The sequence below is a fragment of the Ictalurus punctatus genome, chromosome 4, assembly GCF_001660625.3.
Source record: "Ictalurus punctatus breed USDA103 chromosome 4, Coco_2.0, whole genome shotgun sequence".
NCBI classification, from domain to species: Eukaryota; Metazoa; Chordata; class Actinopteri; order Siluriformes; family Ictaluridae; genus Ictalurus; species Ictalurus punctatus.
This window is the reverse complement of record NC_071284.1, coordinates 8,456,207-8,470,929: the sequence shown is the minus strand read 5'-3', so window position 1 is coordinate 8,470,929 and position 14,723 is coordinate 8,456,207. Positions and strand designations below refer to the sequence as shown.

General features: G+C 39.5%; 1 protein-coding gene across 2 annotated transcripts in view; it reads left to right on the top strand.

Moving 5' to 3' along the window:
• Positions 1-2,078: 2,078 nt before the first annotated feature.
• bicd1a (bicaudal D homolog 1a) overlaps positions 2,079-14,723 on the top strand; it is a 37,811-nt gene continuing 25,166 nt past the window's right edge. For both annotated transcript variants that reach the window (XM_017465166.3, XM_047152753.2), the window contains exon 1: positions 2,079-2,361. In XM_017465166.3, coding sequence (XP_017320655.3) covers positions 2,146-2,361 — 216 coding nt within the window. In that variant the 5' untranslated portion in view covers positions 2,079-2,145. The remainder of the gene's footprint in view (positions 2,362-14,723) is intronic.

Genomic DNA, 14,723 nt, shown 5'->3' with positions numbered 1-14,723 from the left:
GGTAATTTGGGACATCTAGTGGTTTAGACCGTTACATTCATCCTCAGTGACATTTAAAACTTTATACTTGTACTTCATACTTGTGCATGAAATCAACTGCAGAAATTTCAATAGCAGGACTTCTCCAACTTTATCAACATATTCTAATATTGTATGAACACAGCAGATTAAGTAAATAGGACTATATTTTAAGATGGTGGCCTAATTAACATTCTGTAATCCATTTCGTACAGCAATAACAACAATTGCAATGTTTAGGGAAAAAAGCAATATTCTCATAACCAATATTTTCTAAAATTCAGTCTGAACAGATTGATTAAAAATCACAGTCAAAACATAAATATAATCCTCAGAGCCAAAAGTACATTGATATAACATTGTTATATCAGCCATAACATTAAAACCACCTGCCTAATATTGTGTAGGTCCCCTTTGTGCCACCAAAACAGTTCTGACCTGTCGAGGCATGGACTCCACAAGACCTCTAAAGGTGTGCTGTGGTATACGGCACCAAGACATTAGCAGGAGATCCTTTAAGTCCTGTAAGTTGCGAGGTGGCACCTCTATGGATCAGATTTGTTTGCTCAGCACATCCCACAGATGTTCGATCGGACTAAGATCTGGGGAATTTGGAGGCCAATGCAACTCCTTGAACTCTTTGACAAGTTCCTCAAACCATTCCTTAACAATTTTTGCAACATTTCTGCTGAAAGAGGCCACTGACATTAGGGAATACCATTGCCATGAAGGGGTGTACTTGGTCTGCACTAATGTTTAGGTAGATGGTATGTGTCAAAGTAACATCCACATGAATGCCAGAACCCAAGATTTCCCAGCTGAACATTGCCGAGAGCATCAGACTACCTCCGCTGGCTTGCCTTCTTTCCATAGTGCATCCTGGTGCCATCTCTTCCCTAGGTTCGCCCAGCCATCCACATGTTGTAAAACAAAATCTAATTCATCAGATCAGGCCACCTTCTTCCACTGCTCCATGGTCCAGTTCTGATGCTCAAGTGTCCAATGTAGGCGTTTTCAGTGGTGGACCGGGGTCAGCATGGGCACTCTGACCCAAACGCAGCAAGCTGCGATGCATTGAATTCAGACACCTTTCTTTCATAGCCAGAATTAACTTGTTCAGCAATTTGTAGTACAGTAGCTCTTCTGTGGGATCAGACCAGACCGGCTAGTCTTCACTCCCCACATGCATCAATGAGTCTTGTGTGCCCATGACCCTGTCCCTGATTCACCGGTTGTCCTTTCTCTGGACAACTTTTGGTGGGTATTAACCACTGCATACAGGGAACACTCCACAAGACCTGCCATTTTGGAGATACTCTGACCCGTTAGTCTAGCCATCACAATTTGTCCCTTGTCAAAGTCGCTCAGATCCTTACGCTTGCCCATTTTACCTGCTTCCAACACATCAACGTTGAGGACTGACTGTTCACTTGCTGCTTAATATATCCCACCCCTTAACAGGTGTCAGTATCATGAGATAATCAGTGTTATTCACTTCACCTCTCAGTTGTTTTAATGTTATGGCTGGTCGGTGTATACTGTTTTTTTTTCACTTGCTACCTATCCAACAGCCTTCTGATAACTGAGAAATAATTAGATGGTCTAGCTATAGTTGTTTTTTTTTTTTTTGTTTTTTTTTTTGTTTTTTTTATAATGGTTCTTTTGCTTTTGTTTTTTGTCTGTTTGTTTGATTGATCGATCTACAATGCCTGTGTGCAACGAAGCTGATAAAGTGACACACGTCAAGCTGATGATGACGTCACGTGTCGGGGGTTAAACGCTCCCTTCCTCTTGTACGTTGCATAGAAACACAGTGTACATCCCTGTTCATATTAGAGTGGGCAACAACCCAGTAGACAAGCATTAGATATAATTTTTGAACAAATAAAAAACGTCAAGGACAAATCGAGTCCAAACGTTACCAGTGTTTCTTTAGCACTGGGAGGTAGGGGCGCGTGCGCGGCGCGAGCCGCAGTGGCGTTCTCCACCCGGTGCGGCTCGTGGTGCACTGAGAGGAGGAAGAGGAGGAGGAGCAGGAGGAGGAGGAGGAGGAGCAGGAGGAGTGGTTCACTTCCCAGCTGAACTGGCTGTCTGGATTTTGCACAACAAGGAGGCTGACAGAGTACGATGGCGGCTGGAGGAGGATGTGCGGACAGCGTGGATGAGTACCGGGCCGAGGTGGAGCGGCTGAGCCGCGAGCTCGCTGAAGCGAACCGGGAGAAGATCCGCGCGGCGGAGTGCGGCCTCGCTGTGCTCGAGGAGAACCAGAGTCTGAAACAGCAGTGCACCGAGCTGGAGACTGAGCAGGAGACGCTCAGAAGAGAGCTGGAGCAGCTGCAGGAGGTAATGCACCAACACACATCACATCACAGCACTGTTTCTGATCATGCAGGTATGAAGAGATTCTCTCCCTGTGTCTCTCTCTCTGTGTGTGTCTCGCTCTCTCCAAGTATCAATTTCAAATACTTTATTGGCATGATTGTTTACATACAATATGAGGAGAAAAAATATCCTAATAATTACACACACATACATGTGTATATATATATGTATATGTGTGTGTATATATATATATATATATATATATATATATATATATATATATATATATATATTAGTCTGTGATTTAAAAGTTTTGAAATAATGTTTAGTAAAGAGGTTATTGAAGTATGAGTATTATACTGTATTTTGCTATATATAGTTTAGGTGGCTTCCACTTTGGCTCCATGTCATTGATTTAAGCTGTCAAGGTAAGCATTTTCTTCAGAAGTCTTAGGTCTGATTGGATGCACTCCAGCACACCGAGTTACTGCTCCATCTGTCTGGAATTGTATCTTCTCTTAATGCTTCTATATAAGAAACTTTTAGTTGGATTTGATCTAAATATTAGTATTATTACTGGTCTCTTTTTCTTGTCTTATTCTGATATTTGATCTTACTGCAGTTTATAGAATTCATGTCAAGTAAGTGTTTGGTGATGCGTTTTGAGTTCTATTTGGCTTTATGTCTTAAGTCTTCTGTTAGACACCTGATCATCCAAGATCTCAGACGCAGGAAGAAATAGTCCTATTGATCTCAACTTTCTTGTGTATATCATGAGCGTACTGATGTGAATCACAGAACCTGTGAGGACAGCTAAGAGTTTTTTGTTTGAATAATGGGTCACATGGGGGCATGGTGGATTAGTGGCTAGGGGTTCGAATCCCGCCTCTGCCCTGTGTGTGCAGAGCTTCCTTTGTGCTCTCGTGAAGGGTACTCTCGTTTCCTTCTCCAATCCAAAGACATGCGTTGTAGGCTGATTGGCATTTCCAAATTGTCTGTAGTGTGTAAATGTGTGTGTCTTGCGACTGGTTGGCACCCTGTGTCCTGAGTTCCCTGGGATATGCTCCAGGCTCCCCCACAACCCTGTGTAGAATAAGCGGTATGGAAAATGAAGTTTTTACAGCTAGGGATCATATACTAGGCATTAGTGGCTAGGCCTGTCACACTCATCATTATAGAAAAAGCATGGTGATACACCAGGTTTATGTTTTTGTGTTAATATGTGGCAGGTATTGTCTCACAGCACAAGGATTTTGCTAACATTAATAATAGCTGGTCCTGGGAATGAGAAACATGTGAAAGAAAAAAAGCACTGGCAGCTGGACGTTATCCAAATTTTGGCTCAATGTAAATGATTTACAAAAAACAAAAATGTAATTATGGAATACACTGTGCATGAATTAAAAAATGTCAAATTGCCAAATTCCAAAGAGAGCATCTTAGTTACATGTAGTGTGTAGCTGCACAACAATAAATGCCATTTTTGTGATTGGCATGTCATTTTATTGTATAAAGCTAATTTCTGGCAATTTCTATCTCAGAAAAATGCTTTACACATTAAATTGCTCTCCATTGTCTTAATCGCAGCTCAGGCCCAATCCTCTGACATCTAATGTACATACAGTACTGTGTATGCACATACATATTACAAGCCCAAGGCATTTGTTTTAAAACAATTAAGTCCCTAAAGTCACCAGATTTCTTACCATTCAGGCTTCAAACCATTTTGTTCTATGTTAATAAAGAATGTACTGACCTCTGCCTCTTTGGGGGGAAAAAACGTTGGCCTCGGGAAAAAAATTAATATTAACTGAATTTAAGCTAATACTGACTAATGTGCCATACTTTGTTATAGTATGTATAAGATTTTAATCCCTTCCACTGCATTTACATAAATTATACAATTTAAGGATACACTGGCAGCTTTCAAGACCATATATTTTGGGTTTTTATTTTTAATATGAACCTTTTAAATGATCTAATTTGTTTTTAAAGAATTTATTGTTAAAATGTTTAGTAAATTGAGTAATATTAGAAATGACAATGAGAAATCTAAACAGAAGGGGAACATTTTTATCGCTCTAATTAGTCACTTGTAGCATGCCACCTATTTATGTTTTGTGATTACTTCTAGCACTGTCTGAGTCTTTTTATTGTCCTTTATTTTTTATGTATAGGCTTATCGCATTTACCCTCCAAGTATCCTCCAACTGTCTTTAACAGACAGAGTCTCATTAAGAACTGGGAGTGATCCAGCTTGTAGCTTTGTTATCATTATGTTTGGTCTGTGACTATATGCTGAAACTATAATAAAACATAAACTCCAGGTATTGAAAACCTTTTGATTGGCATATGGATGCACAGTATTTCTAATGGAGTGAAGATTATTAAAGAAGTCTCCAGGTTGTGGGTCTTTGTGTCAGTAATTGCTTTTATTCCCTACGATGGTTCTTGGTACTAGATCAGGAGAATCAGCCCTAAAGGCTTGCATGGCTTTAATTAACTGCTGACTTCACACCCAGACTGTGTTCAGCAACCATGCTAACTAAAAAAAAGCATCTCTATAGCACTGTAATGGGTTTTGCTTTCACTGAACGTCAGGTGGAGTAATTATTTCATAAGGAATTTCATGAGAATGTGAGGTTTGCTTATCTGCTGCTTGCTGAAAAGTGTGTCTGTGTCTGTGTGTGTGTGTCTGTGTGTGTGTCTGTGTGTGTGTCTGTGTGTGTGTCTGTGTGTGTGTCTGTGTGTGTGTCTGTGTGTGTGTCTGTGTGTGTGTCTGTGTGTGTGTGTCTCTGTGTGTGCGGGCAAACCATTAGATAATATCTGTTCTGTCTGTTCTGAGGAGCTGGAGTGTGTGTAACTGAACTTGTCCTGAGGTGATGTTTCTCCTCTATCTATTCTCTCCATCTTTCATGTTTTAAATGAAGCTTCAGCAGTACATTTAATAAAAATCCTAAATCTCTTTTTCCTGATAAATGAAGTGTTAGGAGTAGTTTCTATCAGCTGTCTATTATTTCCAATAGCAAAAAAACACTCAAATGGATTTATATAGTATACTGTAGTTTCTATAGTAACAACTTACAGGTGGATTTGTATAGCAGATGATACTGCACATTAGGGATGTCACGAGAACCGATACTTCGGTACCAAGTCGGTATCAGCATTCTTAAAACGTGACGGTACTTGTTTTTCTGCATTAACATGAGTACCGATGGTAATAAAGGTACCGTGGTTGCAATTCTTCCGGAACTGAAGGGGGCAGCAAATACGCGCAAGTGTTTTAGTCGGTCCACAAGTGGTGAAGAAGAAGAAGAAGAAGAACGCCTATAGGCACACGGGAAACACTACAGAAGAGTAGCTTAGCTTAACAAGTTTAGCTCCGCCCCGACTCGTTGAGAGGAAAAGAGAGGAAAGCTAGTAACCGATGCTATCATTCATTTCAAACAAAGCAAGGAAACACCTGGAATTTGGCGAAGCACCTGAAAGACGGTCCTATATTATGTTTGTTTGAGGCAGCTGGCATTGTTACTGTGAAACCAGCTAACGTTATGATGCTCTATGTAATGTTTGCGATAGCCTGTTATTTGTTAACGATGCTAACACATTGCAGTGTTATAAACTACCTCCTAATGGGCCGCCATGCATCGCCATCAGCCCATGTCCTGTCAGCTAAATGTAGCCTAATATCGTATATCGAGTATCGTGTACTATCGTATATCGGTATCGACTACTAGATTTTTGGTATCGTGACATTCCTACTGCACATACAGTGCCCTCCACTAATATTGGCATCCACTGTACATGGATTCCAAATTATGTGTGTAGGTGTTGATATGAGCTTGTCTGTGAGATGTTTATTTAGCATTTTTGGAAGGAGTCTCCAGTGTCAGCACTTTGTAGCAGTCAGAGGTAAAACTATAACTTTAGGTTCCCTTCCATGGAAAAGTCTTCAGGAAGGAAGGCTTTGTGCTTTACTGTTTCTTGGTAACATGACAGGCTGAATTTCTTTTTGTCTTATTAACTTCAAGAGACAAAATATAGATGCTGGTGTAGTGAACTATATATTGCTGTGAAAAATGAAGAAATAACAGGAACTAACTTGATGCGTGAACATCCCACACCATTAAATGTAAGTGAAAACAGGTAAAGGTGTATGTTGTTCATTGTTGGCAAATTGTGGGGGCATGATGCTTTAGTGGTTAGCATGTTTGCTTCACAACTCTGGGGTTGTGGGGTTCGATTTCCCGCCTCTGCCCTGAGTGTTCGGAGTTTGTATGTTTTCTCTGTGCTTTAGGGGTTTCCAAAGACATGCGTTGTAGGTTGATTGGCATCTCTAAATTGACCGTAGTGTGTGAATGTGTGCAGTTGTGCTCTGCCTTGTGCCCCGAGATGAATGGATGGATGGCAAATGGCGAATGGTGAAATATCAAACCAAGGGTGACGCATACTTGAGCAAAACAAGAATTAAAAACACCTGCATTGGGTGAAAGAATGAGAAAGTTAAGATACCTTACAACCATTTCGTCCCACTTTCACATCAGTAGGGGTCTTGAGGAACCAGAGTTTCAAAGTTTAATCTGTCCAGGCTGAGGGTGTGTAAACCATGGTCATGCCCTTACAGCCTCCTTTCACTCACCCTTTTCAGCTGAATGGCATGCTATTGATTCCTAACTACAATGCTGACTGATGTTTATGTTATAGGTGCCATTGTTCACTAGAGCTACACATGCTGTATTTATTCAATAACAATGTACTCTCTGTGAACTCATAGAAATTGCTAAACATTTACTTACTTTCTCTCAAACATTTACAGAGAAGAGGGCTAGCATAACACATGATACAGTGAAGATTTTAGCATGTCCTGTGGTAACATTCGCTCTGATTCGGGTTTGTTTAAGAATGACCTCTCTGTTCATCTCTGTATGCAGGGACAGATTTGGGCTGCAAGTCCTTTGTAATGTCTTAAAAAGGTTTTTCTATGTTTGCTGTGGCAAAACAAAAATTGGGACATAGAAAGGGAGCCGCGCTGTCGCTCCCGCAGGCATGTGTATTGATTTCTGGCCTACTTGATCTGTAAAGACTGCAATCTCCAATGCAGCAGTGTGTGCTCTCTCAGTGCTTTCTTTGTAACGGAGTACCCATGAATTCGGTTACCTTTCTTTTCAGGATACTAATAGTACTTAGTCCATACAGGATTTCATGATCTTTCGTGATTGTTGGGGCCAAAAATGTTTGATTTTGCTGCTGCTTTTTAAAAAATTTGCGATGCAATTTGCGTAGATTTTTGTACTTTTTTTGCGGAAAACTACTTGAATGGGCAAAATTGCAATTGCATGAAATTGTTTTGCACAGTCTTTCACAGTGATATTTGTTGGTAAATGAGTACTTTTAGCCGTATTCATGCTCATCGCACATGAATCGAGGAGGGCTTTGGCTGAATGTACGATGTGATTACATCAAATGGTGCTTTGTGATTGGCCCAAATCTGCACTAATTTTGAAAAATTAAATATTGGAATATTGTTGAGTTTTCCTGATTTTGTGGTCATTTCTGCGATTGTAAAATCCTTGAGGGATTTACAATAGTAATATCTGATAATGATCTCATCAAGTACAATGGAAAGCCTAAGAAATTTGGTTTGATTGCCAATGCTGTGGAAAAGATAAATGATCATGTTTAATGTAGACATCAACATCTCATGTATAACCTCCGGAAAACTCCTCTTACATTCACCCATACCATTTTATGATGAAAAACTGAACCAAGTACTCAACTGTGGTACAGATTTGGATTAATAGTTCTATATTTGCATAAATGGCTTGACCATACCTATAAGCACCGTAAATGGATGTTAAGGAGGTGTGAGATGTCCGGCATTTCACAAACAGAGGATGAACTTCATTATATGTACACATACAGACAAGTATCTCCAATAATTCCTTTTGTTTTATTCTCTTCCTTTATTTCCAGCTCTGGAATACTATCTCTTAATGGTCAACACAGTAGTTGTGATTATGTCGCTACATGTGGACAGTGCTGAGCGTTTGATGTGGCTAAAAATTGGCTGATGTAAATGCTGTACTTAATCGAAAACTCAGAAGCACTCATCACCACCATATGATTTCACTTAATCCTTTCAGTAGAGAAAGTGAAGTGTGGTGGGCGTAGTCAGCGATGTGGCCTCTGTGGCAATGCCAATGCTGGTTTAATGCTCTGTGATGGTGGTTGGAGCTCATTTAAAAAAAATAAATTAAAAAAATAAAAAAGACTTGTTAAGACTATTGTATTTGTGATGTAGGAAGTTGGACCACACACACACAAACACACACGCATTCCAAGCCCAACAGATGTACAAGGTATTTCTGAAAACCCTCTGCTCTCTTAACTGGGGGTAATGTGCACACACACACACACTCACTCACACTCACACAGACAAAGCACATACTGTAAAAGTGTGTCGAGTGGCTGAAAGCACTGTCATCAAGCCACACTGTACAGTTCATACTCGTCTATCTCTGTCTCTTTAGTGTAATGAGTGTAAATGAGCCATTTGCAGCCTTACAGCGTCTTTGTGTGGTTGGCCTACTAATAGCATCATCAACCCAATTCTTTTCTATTATATTACTGTCATTTATTCATCACGTACACAAAGGTGCACACAAACACATTTACATTTCATGTAGGTTTATTGCCTGTTGTTCTGTTATAGTGCGTTTTTACAGTTAGATTGCTCACCTTCTCTTGTTCCTACAGAGCAAGAATTTTAATCAGACCACACCCTGAACTTGCAGGCCTCCTGAGAGTCTGAATAAGCGAAACCCCTCCTCAGTCAATCCCACACGTTACTGTACACAAATAGTTTCTGGGAACATGTGAAATAACAATAGCAGGAAGTCTATTCACATATGGCCCACCAAGTTTATTTGCCTTGTATGGCAGCATCAATATACTGTCAGTAGTAGGAGTGAATGTGTACGGTATATGTATAGAACAGAGCCTTTCGATAGTCTGATAGGTTGATATTTATATATATTTTTTTTAATAAAATTTGTTATATTGGTCCAAATTTCTGCTGTTATTAATATCTTACACACAGAGCAAAAGACACACTTGCTTTGAAACCACTGAAATAAAACCATTCAAATCTCTTTGGGTTTAGGTAAGGCATTACAATAAGGTTCTCAGGTTAATATGAACAAAACATGAACCTGAGCATGAAGGCACTATAAGGAAAAAAAAAAAAAAAAAAATTTTTTTTTAAAAATACCCAATGCCTGTATTTTTTAATAATAAACCAAATCAATCAATGCATGAATAAACCAATGTTCATACCATCAGTGAGTAAAGTTAAGCTCGCAACTAACCAACTAACCAATTACCAACATTCCGAACTGAGCCTAAGTAGAGGTGTGTGTTTTACTTTGCTGTAGGCTGGGTGCTCCCACTGGGCTCTGTGATGCATTTACTGCTTTCATTCATTCATCATCAGTAACTACTTTATCCTGGTCAGTGTCACAGAGGTTTAATAAATAATTTGTTGAAATTTTGACGAATAGAATCAGTTAATTGCATCAGAAAATATTGCAAGGTTTGAAAAGTAATAATGTTTATAGTGGGGAAAAAATGTCCTTCGAACTGTCCTGTGTACACCTCCAGACTCAAGAGCAAGGCCTTGGCACTGACAAAATCTTTCTGGTTTAGTGGTTAGCATGTTTGTCTTACACATCCAGGGTTGGGGGTTTGATTCCCACCTCCACCCTGTGTGTGCAGAGTTTGCATGCTCTCCCTGTGCTTCAGGGGTTTCCTCCACGTACTCCAGTTTCCTCCCCCAGTCCAAAGACGTGGATTGTAGGCTGATTGGCATCTCAAAATTGCCCATAGTGTGTATATGGGTGTGTGAGTGTGTGTGCAGTTGTGCCCTGCAGTGCGTTGGCACCCCATCCAGGGTGTCTCCCACCTTGTGCCCAAAGTCCCTGGGGATAGGCTCCAGGCTTCCCATGACCCTGTGAAGGATAAGCGGTACAGAAAATGGATGGATGGGTGGAAATCTTATAGGTTATGGCTCCACTGTTTCTTGGCACTTTATTAGCAAAAGCTTGGCAAAAATAATTAATCTGATTGTGAACATTGTGTACCATAAACATATTTTTAAGTATCATGATATTTCTGGCTTATTGTCCACGTCTACTTCTGTGTAAAACAAAGTGTGTGTCTAAGGGTTAGGAAGGAATGCACCATTTGTGATGCTCCACTGAACATTGTCTCTGTCCCATAATGCTTTGTGTCCTGTGGGGTTTTATTCACATAATTACTTTGTTTGCTTGCTGTGTGTTTCTGCATCTTCATCCATTTCCTGTTTCTATTTTTTGCCTGTTCGTGAATAGACCAGCAGGCCTTAGCATGAGGTCTGTCAGAAATTTGCACATGATGTACCTGTGAAAGATGTACTGAATGAAACAGGTGATTCTGGGAAACTATCCATGACATCCTGCTTCTTTTCCAAAATAAGTGTTTTATGGGGCGAATGTGAATGGCTTTAACAAGAAGTGATAAAACAGAGACGTGTTCCTGAGTGGCGTTTATGAATTAGATCCAGACAAGCACCAAATACGGTATGCGTGAGTGCACAGGATATGGGCTTTCTGCAGTGGGAGGTGTTATATAAACACTGCGTCACTCCCCCCCTGCTCTCTCTCGCTCTTTCTCCCTCTCTCTCTGTGTTCAGGCTATATTTATTTTTTATTTTATAGCCATATGCACCATGCAATTAAATCAGCAATAAGGAGATTAAGAGTTGTATCTGGATTGACTATTCAGGACATTATTCTTTTTGACTGGACAGAAATACAGGAATGTGGCATGAACTAGTGTTGTCTGAAGTCAGTGAGCAGAAAATTAATGTGCTCGTATCCCTCCCTCTCTCCCTCTCGCTCTCTCTCTCTCTCTCTCTCTCTCTCTCTTTCTTACTCTGTTTGTTCAATTCTTTCTATATCTGTACCTCTTTCTGTCTGTGTGTGTTTCTCTCTGTTGGTCTCTCTTACTTTCTCTGTCTCTATCTCCCTTACTCCCTCCATCTCGCAACTGTATTTACCTCTTTCTCTCTTCATTTCTCCCCCTCTCCCTCTCTCTATTTACCTCTTTCTCTCTATGTCTCTAATGTTATGTCTATATATTAGAAGTTTAATGTGTGTATGTGTATATGTATTTGATGTGTGTGTGTGTGTGTGTGTGTGTGTGTGTGTGTGTGTGTGTGTGTGTGTGTGTATATATAACATATATAGTTCTACCGGTTATATATGTCTTTATAAAATCAAAGTCGTTATTTCTTTATCTTTCCTTTCTTTATCCTGCCGACAGCTACACACATACATACTAAAAACCTTATCTCTAGTCCAACGTTATGACTTTTTCCAGCTTTCACAGGGAAAGGACACAGCTTACTTGTGGCAGATTTTGGGGCTTGTATTAGTTGGCAGCTGTATGCTACTTTGCACACACACACACACACACACACACACACACACACACACACACACACACACACACACACACACCTGTCACCACTGTCTGGAACAAAATGCTGCAAGCACCAATTCAATCTGCTGCCGTCCACTACCACCACCACCACCACCACCACCCCCTATGGCTCCATATATTTCACTTTCATGGTCTTTCTCCTTCTATATCTCTATAGCTCTCACTCTCTGTTATTTCCTCTCCTCTTAGACATACAAGAAGGCAAAATGAAGGACATACAGTATAACACATTTATCATAATTTATTATTAGGTTCTACAAAGGATTACAGACTGAACTTTATATTGATTTGAACACACAGGCACACGCATGTACACACACCTAATTTGCGATTCCCCAGATGTTGCAATAAGTTCTCAGGTTTCAGTCTCTCTCCGTGGTGCTGAAGTCTGCCATCTGTCTCATGCTCTAGGTTCATGTTCTTGTACAATTTGATTTTATTTATGTTATTTAAGCATTTTATATTATTAAGATTACTGATTTGTTGATGAAGAAAGATTGGTGAAGGCTTAAAAGCTAGTGTTTATGGCATTTTAGGTCTATATCTACAAAGGATGGGTTTTTACTACAGCACAATCAACCGATGTGGTAGACTAATATATAATTAATGCTTATATATATATATATATATATATATATATATATATATATAAACACTAATATATAATATCCCTCCTTACTCCTTCCCAAAATAAAGAATGCCGTGATTTGACAAAGCTTATCACACGCATCACAAAATGGAAGCATGCACACATCATTCTTTTTACAGTCATAATAACAGAAGAAGCCGTATGTATGGCTGGAAAAGTCCCAGCTCGTTGCTGCATTGACCTAACAACTGACAGCTTGTGTGCCTGAAGGAGAAATGCTAATGAAATTCTCCATGGCCGACACCATAAAATCAGTGTATAATAAGGCTGCATAAATAATCCTATTAATATAGAAGTCACCATAATCTAAAAAGAAAATTGGTGAGTATACCAACTGGTCTAGAATCAGGATTTTTTTGTGTATTTGTGTGTAATCACACATTATACTGATACATAAAGCTATTTATTATTCAATATGGAAACATTGTGTGGTCTTTAAAACAAGTGACTCAATCTGCCTCTTCAGATTATGACAAAAGAAAAACAAGAAGTGTGGTATTGTTAACTAAATTCAGCTAATCAGATGATTGAATGTTGCATAGTTTTTATTGACTGTGATGTGGTTCTGTTGTTTTGCTGGCAAACTAATTATTTTGCGTTTTCACCCAATCCTATACTCAGGAGTGGAATTTTAGTAAAACATTATGAAAGTTAGTTATAAAGGACATATAACTCTCAGATTGGAAGTCCTGTGAATGTATATATATTTAAAAAATGTAAAACATAAGTAACATTGTTATAGTTCCCTTAATAATAAGGAAATGATTCCAGACAAATTATGCATGGTATAACCTTCAGTTTGCTAATGAAAGTGATGAAGTTTATACAGTAATGAAAGTGTATTTTATGTAGTATGAAGTGCTGGACTGAGATGTGGTGTCACACCCTTCTCAATATAGCAGTAAGCAGATGGAGAAAGTGGGCTTTAAGTACACAATACTTTCACAAAACCATCTGCCTCCTGCATTAGCCATCCAAAATCCAGTCTACATACACCATTACTGATCCCAACCATCTCTCTCTCTCTCTCTCGCGCTCTCTCTCTCTCTCTCTCTCTCTCTCTCTCTCTCTCTCTCTCTCTCTCTCTCTCTCTCTCTCTCTCTCTCTCTCTCTCTGTGTGAGCCCCAGTTGCATTTGGAGCCCCCGAGAGTCCATCTGGGAGGCAAAGGTCCCTCAGCCAGCTACAGGCGCATTGACTTTCCCCTCACAATACGTGATTATTCATGCTGGAACTGAATTAATCTAAGCTTTTGTATCCACTTGCCTTTCACCACCCTCCCTTATAATCAGCCCATCCCTAGGGTACAGGAACTAAAGTGAGGCACAAAGCTAACCTGCTTTGTTACTGTTGTAGACCCCAACCATCCAACCCCCCACCCCGCTTGGTTGCGGTACTTTGTGTTCACTTTGTGTAAATAATGTTAAAGTTAAAATTTATTTAGGCATAATTAACACATGGACAGTTGGTGCTTACATATTTGATCACTAGGTTGTTTTTCTAATGAAATTATGCCTTAAAGAATTAAGCATTTTACACTATCGTATCGCGTTATTTAACAAGTTAACACATATCACATTTTTCTTAAATGTCATGGAGCCCTAAACATTATATAGAGTTTATGCAGAATGCTGTAAAAAAAAAAAAAATTTATTAAAACATAAGTTAAAAACCTCCAGTGAGCAGCAGTTTTGTGGGAGGAAACGCCTTGTTGATGTGAGAGGTCAAAGGAGAATGGACAGACTGGTTGAGCTTACAGGAAGGCTACTGTAATACAAATAAACACTCATTACAACCATGGTGAGCAGAAAAGCATATCAGAATGCATAATGCAACCATGGCGGGGCGGGGGGTACAACAGCAGAACACCACATCGGATACTGCTTCTGTCAGCCAAGATAAGAAATCTGAGGCTGCAGGGAAGACAAGCTTATCAAAACTGAGCAGTTGAAGATTGTAAAAAAAAAGTCACCTGGTCACACATTAAGTCACACATTAAGTATTAAGCATCGTACAGTACAGTTGATTATTTAAAATACTATCATGCTAGAAACCGTAGGAATGTGTAAATGTATATTATTGACTTTTGGTCTCATCTTTATGAACATGCAGCAGAGGGAAATCTCATTAAATCACAGAAGAACATGACTGTGGCTGCATAATTAAAAATGTTTAGAACTTCTCCCATTCTGTGTT